General features: G+C 53.6%; 1 protein-coding gene across 2 annotated transcripts in view; it reads right to left on the bottom strand.

Moving 5' to 3' along the window:
• Positions 1-18,389, bottom strand: part of MGAT5B (alpha-1,6-mannosylglycoprotein 6-beta-N-acetylglucosaminyltransferase B) — a 66,319-nt gene that overhangs the window by 24,420 nt on the left and 23,510 nt on the right. For both annotated transcript variants that reach the window (XM_068530809.1, XM_068530808.1), the window contains exons 4-8: positions 17,479-17,594; positions 16,870-16,943; positions 15,689-15,859; positions 14,666-14,830; positions 13,789-13,958 (exon numbers count right to left, since the gene is read on the bottom strand). In XM_068530809.1, the coding sequence (XP_068386910.1) occupies positions 13,789-13,958; positions 14,666-14,830; positions 15,689-15,859; positions 16,870-16,943; positions 17,479-17,594 (696 nt within the window). The remainder of the gene's footprint in view (positions 1-13,788; positions 13,959-14,665; positions 14,831-15,688; positions 15,860-16,869; positions 16,944-17,478; positions 17,595-18,389) is intronic.

Genomic DNA, 18,389 nt, shown 5'->3' with positions numbered 1-18,389 from the left:
CACCTTCATGGCTACCATTTTGAACACAGGCACCATTCTACGTGCTTTCAACTCATCAATTCTTCAATTCCTTTCATCTGGGCAACTACCCTATGAGATCAGACCCATTCCCATCCTGCTCCCCTCTTTACAGATTAGGAAACAGAGAGGTTTAGTCATTTACCCAGGATCATACAGCCAGGAAGGCGTGGAGCTGGGATTGGAACCCAGGCAGTGGGCTCCAGCGCCCACACTCCTACCCACTGAGCTCTCCTTCCTCCCCAGGGCCACCGGGCATCAGACAGCACAATGGTGGGTCACTGGACCACAGTGACATCCTGAAATTGGAGCCCCAGGCTGCCAGCAGAGATTGGGCCCCAGTCCCAGTTTTGTTGCTAACTTTGGAGGGGCCATAAGTCTCTAGGGATTTCATTTTTCTCATCAGCAAAAGACAAATAAAAATGCCTACCTCACGGGGTTCCTGGTAGGATCAAGTGAGGCAAGGAGAGTGAAAGTTCCGTTGATTATTATTACTTTAGTCATCAGGTTCACCTTCTGAATTTCTGAGTCTGGCAACTCCTTACCCCATCCCCACCCCCAACACACACACCCCTCACTTAAGGTCCCGGTCATTTTTCAGCTAGAATCTTGAGATAATTTCCTCTCCATTCTGCCTCCCTCCTGTCTTGCCTGACTCTTTTCTAGAGAGATCTTTCCACGATGTCAACCTGGTCAGTCATCCCTGGCTCCATCTGATCCTTTCCAGAGACTTCTCACCTCCTGCTCCTGGACTCAAACCTTGCCTCCTCCTCCAGGAAGCCCTCCTTGGACCTCTGGTCAGAGTGAGACGCCCGTCTCCCTCAATCCCCCTGCCCCAGCATCCCACTCCCCTCCCTACCATCCCTCTGCACTGCCCTGAGTCACCTCCTCACAACCGGGGCCCCTCCAGGCCAGGGCCAGGTTATCTTTGAAAGCCCAGAGCTGGGACAGGATCTGACCCAATAAGTATTGTTGAGTTCATAAACGAATTAACAAGGTAATGAACCAGGGGAACCCGCCCTCCCCCCACCCCCGGAAGAACTGGTTTAAAGGTTGAAAACATGGTCAAGAAAAGCATGTTAGGAGAGAGGGGGTGGGTGAGTGAGAGGGGCCCAGAGCTGATGGGCGTCGCCGAGGGTTATTAGCTGAGTAGCCTCCTGGTCTGGACTGGATGCAAGTGGCCCCACGGGTCCCAAAAGGACATCACAACAGGAAGAAGAGGAGGAGAGACAAATTGGTCCAGAGATGGCAGGTCCCCTTCCCAGGAGGAGTTAACGAGGAGGCCCACGGTCCCCCCAGCCCTAGAAAACAAAGATTTTCAATTTACGGTGACTGCACTGGAAATGTATCTGAAGCTTCCTCATTCCTCTTGTCACAAGGAATCTGAGCTCGTCCCGAGGAGAGCAGAGAGGGTCAGCCGAGGGGAGAGGGGGCTGTGGTTTTATCACTTGTAATTTAAGTTCACTTTTATGGGCAATTTTACTCTAAGTGGTTGGTTGGAGCAGTGACATGAATTGAAAAACGCTGTCTCCTGACAACCTTCAGACAAAGGTGCCCAGGGAGGCTCAGCTGTACAATTCCACCTTCCGTGCTGATTCCTCAAAAGGCCCCTGTCCAGACATCTTCCTAATTCCAATGTCAAGTTCACTTCTCTTCCGACTCTTAGCCCAGGGCTGTGTCGGGAGGGGCTCACAGAGCCTCCCCACCCCCCTGGCCCTGGTGAGAGGGGCACAAGCAGCCTCTCAGCATGAGGGGACTTCAGATGCACCCACTTAGCCTCCCCTGCCCACCCACTACCACCCCCAACGCTTGGGAAGTTTCCGTGCAATTGCCAAATTGGGTGGTTGGAATGAATTTCCAAATGTCCCCAGGCCACCTGAGTGTGAGTCTAAATACAGATGAAGGGGGTGTGGGAAGGGGTGATCTAGGGAAAAAGAGCCTTTCTACAGGTCACTTGGTCATATGGTCCTGGTGCCCAACCCAGATTAATCCACCCTTGAAAGCCAACCTGTCAGGGGCAGTGGGGGATGGGGACCATTTCAGTTTGGGAAGAGGAAAAGGCTCTGGAGATGGATGGTGGGGATGGTTGTACAACCATGTGAATGTACCTAACGTCACTGAACCGCACACGGTTAAGATGGTATATTTTACATTGTATGTACTTTACTACAATTTTTTTTAAAGAGTCAAAACCAAACTGTCCACACTCATGGTGTCTGTGCCCAGACGCACAAGTGCACGCCCAGCACTCTGTCTCCCAAAGGCACCCATGTTCCCATCTTCTCCAGGGCCCCCCACAATGTAGGGGCTCAACAAATAGCCAGAGCAGGATGGCTGTTACTCTTTGCTAAAAGATCAAAAGGTGAATGGGTAAATGGGACAAGGCAGAGAAAAAATATAATCTACGCCCAAAAGAAAAAAAAAAAACCTCAGCTAGGAATCAAAATGCTGAGTTCTACACGGTGAAGAGCAACCCTGGGCGCCAGCTCCAGCACAAACTTGCTGGGTGACCTTGCACAGACACAGAATCGCTCTGGTGTCCACCTCCACTCCCATTCCATGACACATGGACAAATCTCCACGGTTCTAGGCTAAAAATTCTCCGGTTTTATTTCTCCCTGTGCCTTTGGTCTGTGGCTAGAAATAATCTCTCCAGGTAGTGCTCAAATTCTGGAACAAACTATTCTCTCTCCCTCTCTGTCTTCTCTGTGTGGGATGGACCTAATTAAAAAGAATCCTTACCAAGCGCTCAAAGATCTTTGCCTCCAGGCACTAAGTGCCCATGGGGAACTTCTGCTTCCCTGGATCCATCTCATTACTGGGAGCACCCCGCCTGGGCAGCCCAGGACCTTTGTCTCCTCTGGGGCCTGCTAGCCCTCTGAACCCGTCCGGTGCACACTCCCTGACCACTAAGGCACTGCCCCCGTCTCTCTCTCACGGCCATTGTTAGAGCGGCTGCCGCCCCTTCCCCAGAGCGTGAGGACCACAGAGAAATAAACCCAGAAAGTTAACTGGGCTTCTAACGAGCTGCTTTAGCAGGTAGGTTAGGATCACTAACAAGGAAGGAATTAAATTCTCCTGCAGGGTTTCCTTCTCTTGCCCAGCGTGAGCTGACCTTCCTGAGCCAACGAAAGCAGCCTTATGAAGCCCTCACGATGGGCTCACCCGCAGCTTCCGTCTCCCGAAAAGGCAGGTGTCCCAGTGCCCTCGGAGGGTCAGGGATCACAGCTAAAGAGAACGGTCAGGTCCCCAGTGGAGTCAGGGCTCAGAGGAAAAGGGAGTTCAAAGGAAAAGCCACTGCTCAGCCAAAACCCAAAGGAAACACAGGCAGAAGGATTCGGACATGGAACTGGGCGGCCTGCGTCGGGCCTGTGGTCCAAAGCCGACACTTTCTTCCCCAGCGTTCCCTCCTAGTAAGCAAACTCAGGGCTAAAAATATGGCTGCTGCTCCCAGGAGAGCTGGATGAAACGACAGACTCATTCTTCCAGCTCGCTGGGGGCCGCCGGGGCAGGGAACACATCCCTCTGGCTGTCCCCTGCCTCCTTCCCCCTTTCATGTAACAATGCACGTGAATGCGGAGCACGAATCAAGGCTTCTCTCATCCAAGCCAGGATTTCAGTGAAGGTGCATCTCAGGCCCGGGTGCAGGTTAGGGTCACCGAAGCCCGTGTTGGCTCTTGATGGCCAGGTCGGTCCCAGAGGTGCCACCTCTTCGCTCTGCCACTGGGATGTTGGTTTTCAGTTTTTCCGGGGATTCTCAGGTCCTAGGGGCTCTCGCTGTTCTATCCAGTTCCACAAACCTTTGTGAGGAACCAACCCGTGGAGGAAACAAAGATGGGTGAGACTCTGCTCTCAATCCCACTGGAACAAGCCCTGTGGGGGACTTGGGTTAAAGGAGAGACACAGCCCTGGAGTGCCGCCACGAACCGTAGGGTAATCTGGGTCCGTTCCAGAACAGCCAAGGAAAGAACAGTCTGGCTTCCAAGATCTTGACCAGAGCCCTTTTATGATTTCAGGGAAGTCAGAGGAGTGCTAGGGGTTATTTGTACCATCCTATGCTTCTGCCAGCTTCACTAGGAATAAAAAGAGTCCCAGGCCAGCCCTGCCCCTGCTCTGAGCCCAGAGCAATGGAGTTTTATCCCTCCTGTGGGGGGCACTTCAGTCTCCAGGAAGTTCATCCCACCGTCTGCCTTCCTCCTCTCCAGCCGCCATGGGACAAGACCTCCTCTTGCTCAGGACCCCACCTCTGTTTACAAGAACCCATGGCTCCTGAGATTTGAAGATGTACTGATGCATCCCTCCCGCCACCCCCCGGAAGGAATCCCACCTCCTTACCCTTCCTTCAAAAGCCTTCAGAAGCCAGCCCTCCTCTTCATTTCTTCTCTGACTCCCCCCAAGTTCTCCCCACCCCACTTGGGTTGCACGGACCTTTCCTGAGGGCCTGTGATTTCTTTTAAATCGCTCTTCCTTTGCAACCTCCCAGCCCCAATGTGGACCAGGCCAGAGCTGGAAAAGGCGCCTAGGCCACTACATCCGTGAGGTCACACTTACGGGCCAAGGTCAAGCCTTAGGGGCCTTGATTTGCAAGAGACAGACTCCCACTCTTTGTGGCTCAGAGCAGCATGGAGCGGGAGGTGCAGGGAATCATCCCTCCTGGATCCCGGGGAAGGATGAAGGGCAGGGACCAGCGAGGCTCTGGGCCCCCAGCAGCAGAGGCCCTCATCTTCCTCGGTGTTCAGCTACACCGAACATGATCCTGCTACGCGGATTTAAATGCCTCCTTGGAACCCAAGGAGGAAGAAGGCAAAAGAAGGGAGAGGCGGGAATTCCCTGGCGGTCCAGTGGTTAGGACTTCACGCTTCCATTGCAGGAGGCACGGGTTCGATCCCTGGTTGGGGAACTAGGATCCTGCAAGCCACATGGCACAGCCAAACAAACAAACAAACAAACAAACCAGAAGGGAGAGGGGATGCAGTGTTTTAGTGTTAATTAGTCATTTGCCTCTCATGCCTCCTCTGGGAATAGGTGGGGGAGAAAGAACCACTGTGTACAGGGTCTGCTAAGTGCCAAGCAGATGCTGGATGCAGCTCTTCCTCCCCTGTTCTAATTGAACAATAAAGTATTTCGAGCATCCAGAAAGTTACAGAAAATAATACAATGATAATAATGAATACCTGTGCTCCCACTTCCCAGCCTTGTCATAAGATTTTGCCATATTTGGTTCAAACCTCTTTGCTAAGGGCTAACACATCACAAATCCGGGGCGGCCTTCAGGGTGTTCTGGTCTCATCCACTCTCCTCACACCTCCCGCCCCCTCCACCTCACTCCCAGCAGATGGTCATCCCTCCTACATCAAAGATAAAATAAAAAGCATCAGTGGGCATGCTCCAAGCCCTGCCTCCATCCCTGTAGCCCCATCAGTACCCCCACCACATCCCGCCCTCTTCTCCTTCCTCCTGGGGGCCATCCTCTCGGGCCACCATGCATGATACTATCTTCCCTCCTGTGGCTTCAACTCCTCCTTTTTCTGGTTCCTTCACACCAGCATTTAAACACGCTTACAACTCTCCCATCTTGAAAAATAAACATGCAAACCTCTGTTATGGGTTGAATTGTATTGTCCCCAAAAGATGTTGAAGTCCTAACCCCAGTATCTGGGATGTGACTCATTTGGAAATGGTCTTTGCAGATGGTCAAGTTAAGGTGAGGTCATTAGTGCCCTCACAAGAAGGGGAAATTGGACACAGAGACAGACACAATAGAAGGAAGATGGTGTGAAGACCCTGGGAGAAGACAGACATCTACAAGCCGAGGAAAGCCTGAGGCTCCCAGCATCTAGAAGAGGCATGGAACAGTCTTCCACCAGCCTCAGGAGGAACCAACCCTGCCGACACCTTGATTTCGGACTTCTGGCCTCCAGAACTGGAAGACAATAATCCCCCAGTTTGTGGTGCTTTGTTTCAGCAGCCCCAAGAAACTCACACACCATCTACGGCTCCACTGTCCCCCCACTTCTCTTTCTCTCTCCTCCCGCTCACGGCTGAACTCCTTGGAGAAGAACCTAACTCGCTGCTGGTTTCCTCAGCAGCCCCCTCATTCCACAACCCACAGATTTCTGGCTTCTGTCCCCACAAATCAACCAAAATGGCTCTTTCTAGGGTCAACAGTGACGCCCATGTGACCAAATGCTTTGGACATTTTTCAGTCTCCTTCTTAGTTTTTGTGAGCATGTGACATCATTGGCCACACCCTCCTTCTAGAAGCATCTTCTCCATGGGTGCCCACTCCTTCTCAGTCCCCTCTGCCAGCACCTCTCTCCCCAAGAAGCCTTTCAGTGTTGCTGTTTCTTAAGGCTTTGCTCTCAGGCCTTTTCCCCTATCACTTGGCAGTTTTATTCATGCTTGTGTTCAGTTACCAGTGGCTGCCGAGACGCTGTCTCCATTCTGAGCCCCCACGGCCCATCACTCAGCTGCCTCCACATGGGCACCTCTAATTCAACGTGTCTAAACCCAAATTCAAGGTCTTCCCCGTGTGTCCCCCCAAATCAGTGCTTTTCTCTTCTCTCCCCTCCCGCCACTCCAGAGAATGGCAGCACCATCCCCCCAGTGGCTGCCTTAAGCTGGCTAGTTCAGGCCAGTTTGAGCCAGTCACAGACAGATCTGAATGGGTTCAAACACTGAGGCTTTCCTGGACTGGCTCTTCAGAGGGTTTACTGGCTGCAGCTTGGTCAAGCTGGGCTGAGCAAGAGGGACAGGATGTGGTCCCTGCCTTGGTCATTCTCCGGGGACCCTCCCCAGTATTTCCCTTGAACAAACACTGAACAGACAAAAAGGCCAGGAGACCGATTTCCACAGGGGTCGGGGCCGAGCTTCCCCTCCTCGTCCTCCTTATTTAAACATTCTCTTCTCAAACTTTCATTATTTCCCAGTTAAGTCAACTAATTTTCTCCTAAACCCAGTTTCACTCATGGAGGGAGGAAGAGCTTGGTAATTTCTCCTCATGCCAATGTACTATTAAAGATGCTTGAAATTATGCAAATAAAATGGGTGAGCACAGTCGATTCTGGGCAGGCAGGAAGGGAAAGGCTTCACTTTAGAATGCCCACCGTGGATCCGGGCATCCATGAGGATGTCTCAGATGCAGCTGACGGGAGCTCTGGCTTCATCATCTCTCCTCCCGTCTCACGCGCAGGGCACGGGCGAGACTGTCTGACATGCCCGAGCTGCAGTCTGATCAGGGCCCATTGTCCCTGCACGCCACCGCTCTCACCCCGGAAACAACTTGCAGCAGCAAAGCCAGATGTAGATTCTGTGCATTGCCCCAAACATCACTCCAGTGAGTCGGTTAATTAAAACACCAAAACATGAGGAGCAGAGAAAAGCGGCTCATCCGTCCAGCCTCGTTGTTGAGTCAGTGGCCAAGACATCTGCCGTGAACATCTGTGAATAAACTACAACAAATGTACAGGCGGCGTCTTTGTCCTGCTGTCTTCCCCACGCGGGGCATTTTGCCAGCCCAGGGAGACGTTCTATGGCAGGAGCCAAGCTGCGACTCTCAGAATTCGGATTATCTTCACATCCCGTTGACCTGTTTTCACGTTACCCTGGTGCCACCTGCATGGAACAGCTTGACAAGGCTGGGAGATGGGGCCCCCGGATGATCCCACCTCCCGCAGAACCCATGGCAGTGCCATGCCTGTATTCAATGGTATCTCTGCCCACAACCCCTTTCTAGGCTCAAATGGTCACCATCTTGTTATGGGTTGCATTGTGCACCCCCCGCCAATCATATTTTGGAGTCCTAACCCCCAAAACCTCAGAATGTGACCTTACTTGGAGGTAGAGCTTTTACAAAGGTGACCAAGTTGAAATAAGGTCATTAGTGTAGGTCCTGATCTGATATGACTGGTGTCCTTATAAGAAGGGGAAAATTGGACCCAGACACATACACAGAGAGAATGCCATGTGCAGGTAAAGGCAAAGATAGAGGTGATGCTTCCACAAGCCAACCAACGCCAAAGATCACCAACAACCGCCAGAAGCTACGGGAGAGGCCTGAGACAGATCCTCCTTCACACCCTCAGAACCAACCAACCCTGCCAACACCTTGATCTCGGCCTCCAGAACTAGGAGACAATACGCTTCTGTTGTTTAAACCCCCCCCCACCCCAGTCTGTGGTACTTTGTTATGGCGACTTTAGCAAACTAAATCACATCTGTGTTTTAATCTCCACTCAAGGAAAGGCCTGCATTTATGCAGCGTCCGGGTGGTCCCAGCAAAGAATCAGTTTGAGCAGCTCATAGCCCCAGCCGACAGCTGTCACCAGGAAAAAGTACATCCAGGAAAGGGCGTGGCATGAAGTACATTCCAGGGCAGAGGTTCGCACGGATGTCCTGGGCGGGCTGCGAGAGGCCTCGCTACCTGGGCCACCTCCAAGGAGTGCCTGCCTGGCCTGCCCCTCCACTTGACCCCGACCCTGCAACCAAGGGTAACATTGGCACTTCTGAGTGTGCAAATGCAGGCTCGGGAGGAATCCACACATCTTTAAGGCCTTGAGCCCTTACCCCAGGCCCCTAATCCTGCTCCTGGGGCCCGTGCACACATTCTGCAATGTCCTAACCCCACAGCTATCCTGCTACCCAGACTGGGCGGGGGCGGGGGGTGGGGTGGCGTTGAAAAGCCACAGCCTCAACTTTTCTACTTCCCAACGGTCACTGCTCATTAGATCATAGATTGCCTGGGGGAGCTTTGAAGACTTGATACCCGGTGCCACCCCAGATCAATTAAATCAGAGACGCCAAGAATGGGGCCCAAAGGTCGGTATATTTCTAAGGCGGTTTGGCTACAGCCAGGGTTAAGAATTCCCACCTGAAACGAATTTCAACACAGCGGGTGCTGTTAATTTTATAGATATAAGTGTGTTATGTCTCCTGGGGAAGGTGGTTTTCTTTTTTTAAATTTTTATTCGTTTAGTTGTTTTAAATTGTACCTGCTAACAGATTTAGAAAGAGCCTTCCTGAGACTGTTTCCTGAGGTGACTGAGTTGTTTACACAGTTCTGCCCTGTCTGAGCAAGAGTCTTTGCTTGCACCTACACCCCACAGGGAGCCAAGGGCAGAGCTGTCTGGGCACAGCCTTGGGCCTGCCCCTTTAACACACTGCAAAGCGGAGGTGGGGCGACCTCTCCCTAGAGCCCCTGCTTCTGGGAATTTCAGGTCCGTACAGGCTTGGCAGGAAGTGGCACACTGGTGGAAAGATATGGATTCTCTGTGGGGTGTGTGTGTGAGTGTGTGCATTGGGGGTGTGCCTGTGTGCACGTGTGTGCATGAGTGTGCCATGGGCTGCATGTCATGCACAGGGGTATGTGCATGTCCATGTGCAAGGGTGTGTGTTTGCGTGTGTGTGGAGGCGTGCACCTGTGTGCAGGGGTGTGCATGTGTGTGCATGCATGGGGTGTGCACATACAAGGGTGTGCATGTGTGGTTGTGTACAGGGGCATGCATGCACGCATGTGGGTGCATGTGTGGAGTGAAAGAAATGGCAGCAGGGGCATATTTCAGATTCTGGCATTTTCACCAGGGCCTCGCTTTCAGGGCCTCCCAAGTGCAGTGACCCCCATCTTCACTGCTCTGGCCCTGCGATGGGCAAAAGCAACCTCACTGACCACAGGCTCAGCTCCAGCCGGGCCCAGAGTGGCCAGAGGAAGAGGAAGCACTCTGGGCAGGTAAGGACTCAGGGTCCAGGTTGGAAGAGGAGACGCCCCAGCACAGGCTGAGAAGCAGAACAACTGAGTTAAATTCCTGCCTCTTAGGGAGACTTGTCATAACCTGCTCTCTCACGGAAGGACGGTTCTCTAAGTGTGATGTTGGGCTGTCACAAATGCATGGGATCCTTCCCATTCCCTGAGGGAGCAGTAAAGGAAGGAAGTTCTCACCTCTCTGGCCCCAGAAGATGCACGGTCAGAAGGGAGGAATCCAGCTCAGCGCTGTTTGGTAAACGTGAATTTATCTAACCCTTGAGGTGGAGCTAGGTCCGTGGTGTTGATAGAAGGATGCTTCACACTGACAGAGAACTTGTATGCGGCAGAGCCTGGGATGAGGGCTCTGGACAGTCCCCACCCCCAGGATTCTTCCCACTGCATCTTGGGGTCTCTGGTGACCCAGGGGACAAGGGTCCCCCGACCCTTGCCTGCTGTTCTGCCTGAGGCAGGTCTGGCTTCTCACAGCACTGGCTGTGCCATCCTAAGTTGCCTAAGACTTCTTTGGCTTCCCACACCTCGGGTCCCTTTTCTCCTCCCTCCTCCTCCACCACCACCACCCCATCTGAGTTTCCTGTAGGAAGCTTTGAGGCCAGGGCGAGACACCTCTTTTCATTATTTGCGAATGTTAGCTGCCTCTGCAGTGTTCTGCTCCACACACAGTGTGGACACATCTCCTGAGCTCTCTGTTCGGAGGGAGCAGGGGCGGGCACAGCTCAGCGAGCAGCAGTGCGTGCTGGTGGGCAGGGAGAGGGCACACCGCTCTGCAGTGGCCCGCACAATGGGAACAGCTTGTCTGACAACAAAATGCCACAGGGTGAGAGCCAGCGTGAGGGACGTGCCGGTTCCCTCTCCCAGCACCGGGTAGCTAGTTTGAGGGTTCAGCACCGGCATACGGGGACAGCTCCCAGCCTAGGTCCTTCCCACTCTGGTGACATTCAAACAGATGGGGCAGAGGTGCTATTTCAAGGTGGCACCTCCTCCCCCAGAACCTTTTGCCCCCCCAGCTGGGATGGGCTTCGCAACACTGCCACAACCATGCAGCCCCTTCGTCAGTCCCTGTCGCCTTCTCCCCCTTCAAAGCGGACCCTCTTCCACATCCACACTTACATGTTCCATTCCCCTCTGAAGACACTTTCCGTCTTTACTAGGCCTACTGGAGACAAGCGCATCAACTTAAAAGGATGACTCCAGAGGGCTGAATTTCAAGCCATGGGGATGTAAACCTTCAAAGCACACCCCAGTCTCAGCCTCCTTCTCCCCCTACTCTCTCTCCGACTGAGGCCACAAGAAGTTCTACCTGAGTCACTGGCAGACTTTAAGCCGCAGGGGAAAACTGCAGAGGCTGATTAGCTGCCCGAGGCCAGTGCTGCCTGGGCCCTGTCGACCTAGGATTGTCGATGGCTCTGTCCCCATCGGCATCCTCCTCTCTCCAACACGTCCACGCTACACAGCATCAGCACTCGTGGTCGGGACAAAATGCCAATCAGAAAAAGAGAACGACTTCTAGAACAAACAGACCATCCAGCTGGTGGGAGGGCTCTGGAGAGGAATCACATTCTAGCTTGAAAAACCACCTGAGAGTAAGTTAATGGGCTGATGGAGAAAAGTTCATTTGCAGGCAAACAACTCAGAGGCCTTCCTTAGTTATGCCCTGGCACAAAGTTAAGACAATCTTATCCCAATGCCAGTGAAAGGAATAGGAATTCACCAAGCACAAAATCGCAGGCCGTAAAGAAAATACTTGATAACTTTGACTACATTAAAATTAAGACCTTCTGTTCCTTAAAACAAAAGACCATAAAGAAATTACAAAGACAAGCCACAAATTAGCCTTAGAAGATTTTAAAACACATATAACATACACAGGATTTATACCCATCATATATAAAGAACTCCTCCAACTCAATATGGAAAAGATAAACAACACGGCAGAAAAGTGAGCAAATGACATGAAGTGGCATTTCATCAAGAGGAAAGAAGGAGGGCCAAAAATATAACAAACTGCTCAGCCTCATCAGTTGCCAGGGAATACAAGTTAAGACCATAACAAGATATTCTACCACTCCACACCCCTAATGAGAAAGTCCGATAACACTAAATGCGGGTAAGAATGTATCCCACTGGGAACCTACACACGGTAGGACTGGACTGGTACAGTCACTTAGGAAAACAGTTGCCATTTTCTTGTCAAGCTGAATTTTCAGACACGCTAAGTCCCAGCAACTGTGCACCAAAGTCTATACCAAAGAAAAAACTCAGTCTATACCCAAGAGAAACTCTGACCCAGGGACACCAGGTGACATGTACAAAATGTCCACCACAGCATCATTCAGAATAACTTGTAAAGGACTCCCCTGGTGGTGCAGCAGTTAAGAATCCACCTGCCAATGCAGGGGACACGGGTTCGATCCCTGGTCTGGGAAGATCGCACATGAAGCGGAGCAACTAAGCCCGTGCGCCACAACTACTGAGCCTGCGCTCTAGAGCCCGCATGCTGCAACTACTGAGCCCATGTGCTGCAGCTACTGAAGCCCACATGCCTAGAGCCTGTGCTCCACAACAAGAGAAGCCACCGTAGTGAGAAGCCTGTGCACCACAATGAAGAGCAGCCCCCGCTCGCCACAACTAGAGAAAGACCGCACAACAAAAGACCCAATGCAGACAAAAAAATAAATAAAATTAAAAAAAATCATAACTTGTAAAAACAGGGGAAAATGTCCACACAGGAAAAAGTGATAAATAATTATGGTACATTCGCACAATGGAATATCATACAGCACTGAACATGAATGAAATAGAGCTACAGGCAGCAATGTGGAGAAATCTTTAAAACCTAATAACGGGTGGAGAAAACAAGTCTTAGAGGTTACAGACAGCAGATGTCATTTTTACAGAGCTCAAACCAAACGAAAATAAAACTAAACAATATATTGTTTATTGATACGTGAATTTGTAAAAAAAAAAACTAATTTTTTTTTAAAAAAGCAGAAGAGGGACTTCCCTGGCTGTCCAGTGGTTAGGACTCCGAGCTTCCACTGCGAGGGGCAGGGGTTTGATCCCTGGTCAGGGAACTGAGATCCCACATGCTGCACGGCCAGCCAAAATACATAAATAAATAAATAATAAAAAGCAAAAGAATGATAAACACAAAATCCAAGTTCCAGGTTTCCTCCAGGGTCGGGGCGGGGGGGTGGGGGGCGGCGGGCAGGACAGAGGGATGGGCAAGAGGAGTCCCCAGGCGAACATGAGAGCCCTGGTAATATTCTCACTCTAAAGGTGGATGGCAGAATCATGGGCGATCACTCCATTCTTGTACTTCATGACATACGGTACGTATATTTTTGTATGTATCAAATATCATAGAATAAATATTAATAAATAAAAGAAGAAAAATCTTACATATTTCTACATCCCACAGATACAGCGGTTAAAATAAACCCCATCATACACACACACACACACACACACACACACACACACACACACAAAATCCTACCCAGTCTAATCACTAGTCTCCCACCTCCAACAATATCAGAGGGACCCTGGAAAGCAAGCACTGGAAGGGGTAGGCATTGCTGGCCCACCTCACCACCCTCCAGGTCTTCCTGGCCCCCAACCCCCAGAACAGGCCCAGGAAGGAGCCCCGTTCCAGAAGGGGACTCCTGAGGCTGCAGCAAGTCCACCAGGACAGCAGGCAGAGGGGACCCCATCTGCATGACGTGGCTCAACTCCACAAGCCAGTAGTGGTCAGTCCCTGAGCACAGACACTAGGACCCCTGTCAGCCCTGAGATGGGGAACAGGACCCTGTTTGAACAGCACTATGCAAATACACGCCCTTGGTGCATCCCCCAAAATGACTAGGCATCAGCGCTGAGGACGGAAGGGCAGGAGGCAGACTGAGCAGCTGGAGGAGGGAATTAGGAATGTCACCATCCGACAACAGCAGGAGCCCAGAGCTCCTGGGTGACGAGGGACTCCCCTTCCTCCCCTCCCCTCCCCCGGCACTCACCTCTGCAGCTCCTTCAGGGACACTGTGATCCGGAGGCCGTGGCCCAGGACGTAGAGAGCAGCCAGGATGTCTGCCCACTGCACCATCTCCCCCAGAGGCCCGCCCTTCAGCACCCGCGGGCTGAACACGTCCCCAGACTCCTCGGTCAGGAAGCCGATGTGGACAAGGATCTGGGGGTGGGGGGGGACACAGAGGGTCGGCACAGAGGAGCAACAGCCCTCAGCCCTGCCACCCCCAGGGAGACCCGGCCAGCAGAAGACACTGTCTCCAGGCTGTGCCTGGAAGGGCGCTTTCTGGCACCAGAGCACAGCGGAGGGACCAAGAGGCAGAGTGACCTCGCTGGAGACACAGGTGAACAAGATGGTCACATCCTGCCCTCTAGGCGCTTAGGTTCCAGATGGAAGAGGTAGACAACAGTAAACACAGACAAGAGATAATTTCATGAAATGATAAGGACTCTGAAAGAAATAAACAGGGTGATGAGAGAGTCAGGTAAATATTTATTGCATGGACGGATGGATGGACAGACAGATGGACGAACCAATGAACCAAGGAACTTCCCCCAAACAGGCTACATTATTCCCAACATTCCAGGCAAATGCCATGACTCTTCTGCCTGACAAGAACAAGATGTCTACAGACTGCAGGACTCTTAAGGCAGAGGGGGTATCACTCTGCCCCAGACGTGAAAAGGGCCAGGGCTACCACATGCATCTATCCAGACTCTGCCTCCCCATGCCCGCGGCTCAAATTCAAATAAATGCAATAAAACTTTTGTAAGGGTAGACCCCGTGTCCACTTGGCAGCCTGAGGCCCTGAGCTCCCTTCCTAAGCTCTCTGAGCTCAGCTGCTTCAATGCACGTAGAGGATAAGGTACCTGCTTCTGGTCCCTCCGGACGCCCCCCAGCTTCTGCGCCAGGCGCTGGGCAGCCAGTGCCCACTGGGCCGTGAGCCGCTTGGTACGTTTCTTCATGAAGATTAGAGACTCCTTCCCGCTGCCCATCAGCTCCAGGAGGTGGGATAGATTGCTCCGGAAAACTGCCTGGAGGAGGGTCCAGACCTCAGTTCTCTAATCCTCCACCCAGCAGCCACGACACCGCCATCACCCACTGCCCTGGGCACAGGGGCTGGCACCTTCCCCGTGAGGCTGGGCCTGTTCTAGCTTCTCCAACTTTTTCTGTTTTCTTGTTTTTTGTTTTTATTTTTTGGCTGCGACCGCCCGGCATGTGGGATCTTAGTTCCCTGACCAGGGATCGAACCCGCACCCCCTGCGTTGGAAGCGCGGAGTCTTAACCACTGGACCACCAGGGAAGTCCCTCCCACTTTTTCTAAGACGCCCACCAGTTCCCACAGTCAGGGAGCCCAGGTCTCCTCCCCGCAACACTCACTCCCCAGCCACATCGGTCTGTCCCGGTCCAGCTCCAGCCACCTGTCCCAAGCCCTTCGTGAGGGGGTCAGCTATGACAGTTCCCAGGATCCCAGCTGCGACAAGGAAGCAGTAGGTAGTGGTCGGAGCCGGGGCTCCAAGGGCAGGGAAGCCAGGCCGCCTTTCAGTGGAGCCAGAGTAACTATATGCCTCGAAGAAGTTAACTCAGCTCTCCAGACCTCAGATCCATCATCTCTTAAATGCGATTGCATAAGGACTGCTGGGAGATTTAAGTACAAATAAAGTGTCTGGCACACAGGAAGCCCTCAATGAGTGACAGCTATTATTACCATTATTCCAGTGCATTAAGGGGGCACCTCCAGGGCCCCAGCCGGCCCCTTAAGCAGTCTCAGCTTTGCAGCATCCTGCAGAAGTTGGGACGGGCACCCGCAGGCTGGCAGGCTGGGACCAGCCCACCCACCTGGCAGAGCTGGCTGGCAGCCCCGTGCCGGCCCACTCACCTCCCACACCTACCTGGACTTTGGGGAGGGGCTTGCGGGCTCTCTGGGTGGCCGTCTGGTTCCTCCAGGGCAGCGGGGGGCAGAACCACTCGACCTCACTGAGGTAGATGAGGAAGGAGCACTCGGTGCCATCCACCCCGAAGAAGGCGTAGCAGGGGTCAGAGGTCCAGCGGGCACGCATCCACTGTGGAGAGGGCCAGCCTGGGCCAAGGAGCCAGCGCCAGCCCCATGTGCACCCTCGGTGAGCCCCCTGCATGCATGTCCCTGGGGACCCCGAGGTCTCTGGGGCCCACCCTAAAGATGCAGCAAGGCTAGAAGCAGAGAAGAGAGACTGGACCAGGGCCCTAGGTCCCAGCCCTGTGTCCTGGCTGCTGAGAACCTCAGGGAAGGCCAGACAGGACCACCATCCCCCAGGCCCAGAAAGAGAAGGACCCTGGGGGAATGAGGCCAGTCCAGGACACATGCGGCCAAGGTTCCAGGGGCAACAGTGGAGGTGCAGCAGCTCAGGGCCTGGCTGGCCCCTCTTCCTTTGTCCTCCACCCGTAACCAAGAGCAGGGTTCAGCTGAAGCCAAGGTCAGGGAGCAGCCTCTGAGGGAGGCCAGGGCTGCGGCCAGGGCAGGACTCATCCACAGTGACCCCCACCTGGTCCCCAAGGAAGGGGTCTGCAATGCCAACAGCCCACGCTCTTAGGGATTTCAGCACCAGTGAGGGGGCTGGCTTTTATGCCTGTGGACTGGCTCCCCGGATGGACAGACTTCAGGCAGCCAGAGGTAGGACCCTGGAGGTGGGGACAGGGAGGGGCTCTCTCCATCCAGCTGGTCAGCTGGGCCGGGAGGGAGGGGTAGAGAGAATGAGGTCCACACCTTGTCTGAATTTGTTGGGAATCAGGCTGCTGGTGGTGCCATATGTATACTTAATAGTTCGTCTGCTGTAAGAAAGTACTGAAAACCCTGCAACATGACCCATCCTGGGACATTTGGGTTGGTGCCCCAGGCAGATGGCCCAAGCAGAGAAGTGGTTTCCCTGAGGTGGGCCTCTGCCAGCTAGTGCCAGGTTCAGGGTCCAGAGGTCAGGCAGAGAGGCCCTTGATGGTGGATATCCCTGCCAGGAGCAGAATCCCAGAGCTAATCCGGGGTATGGCCTCCGTGGAGGAGGGGCCCCTGGTCATCCCCACCCTCAGGCCCAGGCCTCACCTCTACCTTTCCTGAGCAGTCAGGGAACTTGGGGTCACTGGGTGCCTCACACTGGTCCCGCCGGCCTTCAGACACTGCAGGGAGAAAAGGTCACCTTGCTGAGGACCTGGGTCCAAGGAGGAGCCCGGTAAAGAAAGCGTGAGGCAGGTGGGCTGGTCTGGGGGGGGGGGGCAGTGCAGGAGCCCACTCTGCCCTTGGCCTGAGTTTTCTCCCCTGAAAGGCCACCACCAGGGGGTCCCTGTGCCTGGGGTGTCCCCTCTTCCAACACGCCCACCCTCCTTAGGGGGTGCAGAACCAGTGCGGAGCTGGTCTGAACAGCTATGAACCAGCTCTCTGGACGGGCAGACCTCGGGCATCCACCCAAATGTACTCCTGACTTTTGGATGGGCGCAGAGGTAGGGCCTCCCAGCCTGATGCCCCCATATCAAGAGGAATGGAAGGAGCCACCTAGGGACGGTGGGGGGGAACCCTGAGGTACCCCACTGAGAGCCCGACGCAGGGCCCCCGGGAGCCAGGGCAGCTGCCGTGAGGAGAAATCAGGGCCCCACCCCGGACGTCCCACCCTGTACTCTGGCCTCCTGGGAGTAGAAGGGTGCCCCCGGCCCCCACCCTTGCTGTGCAGGAGCAGGCTGTGGCGCAGGAGCTGGTCCACCTTCACGGCGATGTCCGAGACGTTCTGGGCTATGGCCTGGATCCGCTCCATGAGGCCGGCCCCGGGGGGTAGCCTAAGTGCGAGAAGCCAAGGTGAGCCTGCCACGGTCTCCTTCCCGGGCAGGGCAGGCCTCAGCCTGCCAGCAAAGGCAGCGGGACTGCAGGGCCCCCGGCACCCAGACACCGCCCCGCGCCAAACGGAAAGGTAGCGATGGGTAAAGTCAGGCCAGGAAACGGAGCCGCTGCTGCCCCAGCCCGGGCTGGAGGGGCTCGCTAACCATCAACGCACCCACGTGGCATGCATCTGGGAAAGCCCACATCTGCAGGTGCCAGGCGTGTCTGCACACGTGTGAAGGACAGTGCCTGAGGCTGACATGGGCAGAGGAATTCCATTCAAGAGCCTGGTCAAGATCTGTCTAGGGATCTCCAGGTGACGGAGGCCCTTTTCCTGAGCACAGCCGGCTGCCCTGAGTCTGTTTCTCTATTTTCTCCCAGAGGAGTTGTATCTTGCCAAAGTAAATTCCACCCAGAGCAGCCTGGGGACTTGCCAACTATTAAACCTCTAGTAAATTATTGTTGGGTTCCCGAGAATGAATTCTTCCCAGGATCTTAAATGAGTTTAGTGCCATAAACTTCACAGCCCTCCACCCCATCATCAATACTCGTGCTGCCTTTATTTTTGGAGAATTTATTTCCTGGTGTTGATTACTACTCCCCTCTCAGAGAAGTTTATTAGACATCAGATGCAGTATTTATCTCATTGCAAAAACTTCTATTGAGACAGATCCCACTCGGCTGGCACGTGGGTCTCAGAGCAAGGAAGGCTCTGGAGGCCCTTTTCCGGGAAGCTGCTTACTTTTTCTGAAGAC

The sequence above is a fragment of the Eschrichtius robustus genome, chromosome 20 (genome assembly GCF_028021215.1).
Source record: "Eschrichtius robustus isolate mEscRob2 chromosome 20, mEscRob2.pri, whole genome shotgun sequence".
NCBI lineage: Eukaryota > Metazoa > Chordata > Mammalia > Artiodactyla > Eschrichtiidae > Eschrichtius > Eschrichtius robustus.
Note: the sequence above shows the minus strand (reverse complement) of the source record. Positions and strands in the feature narration are given on the sequence as shown.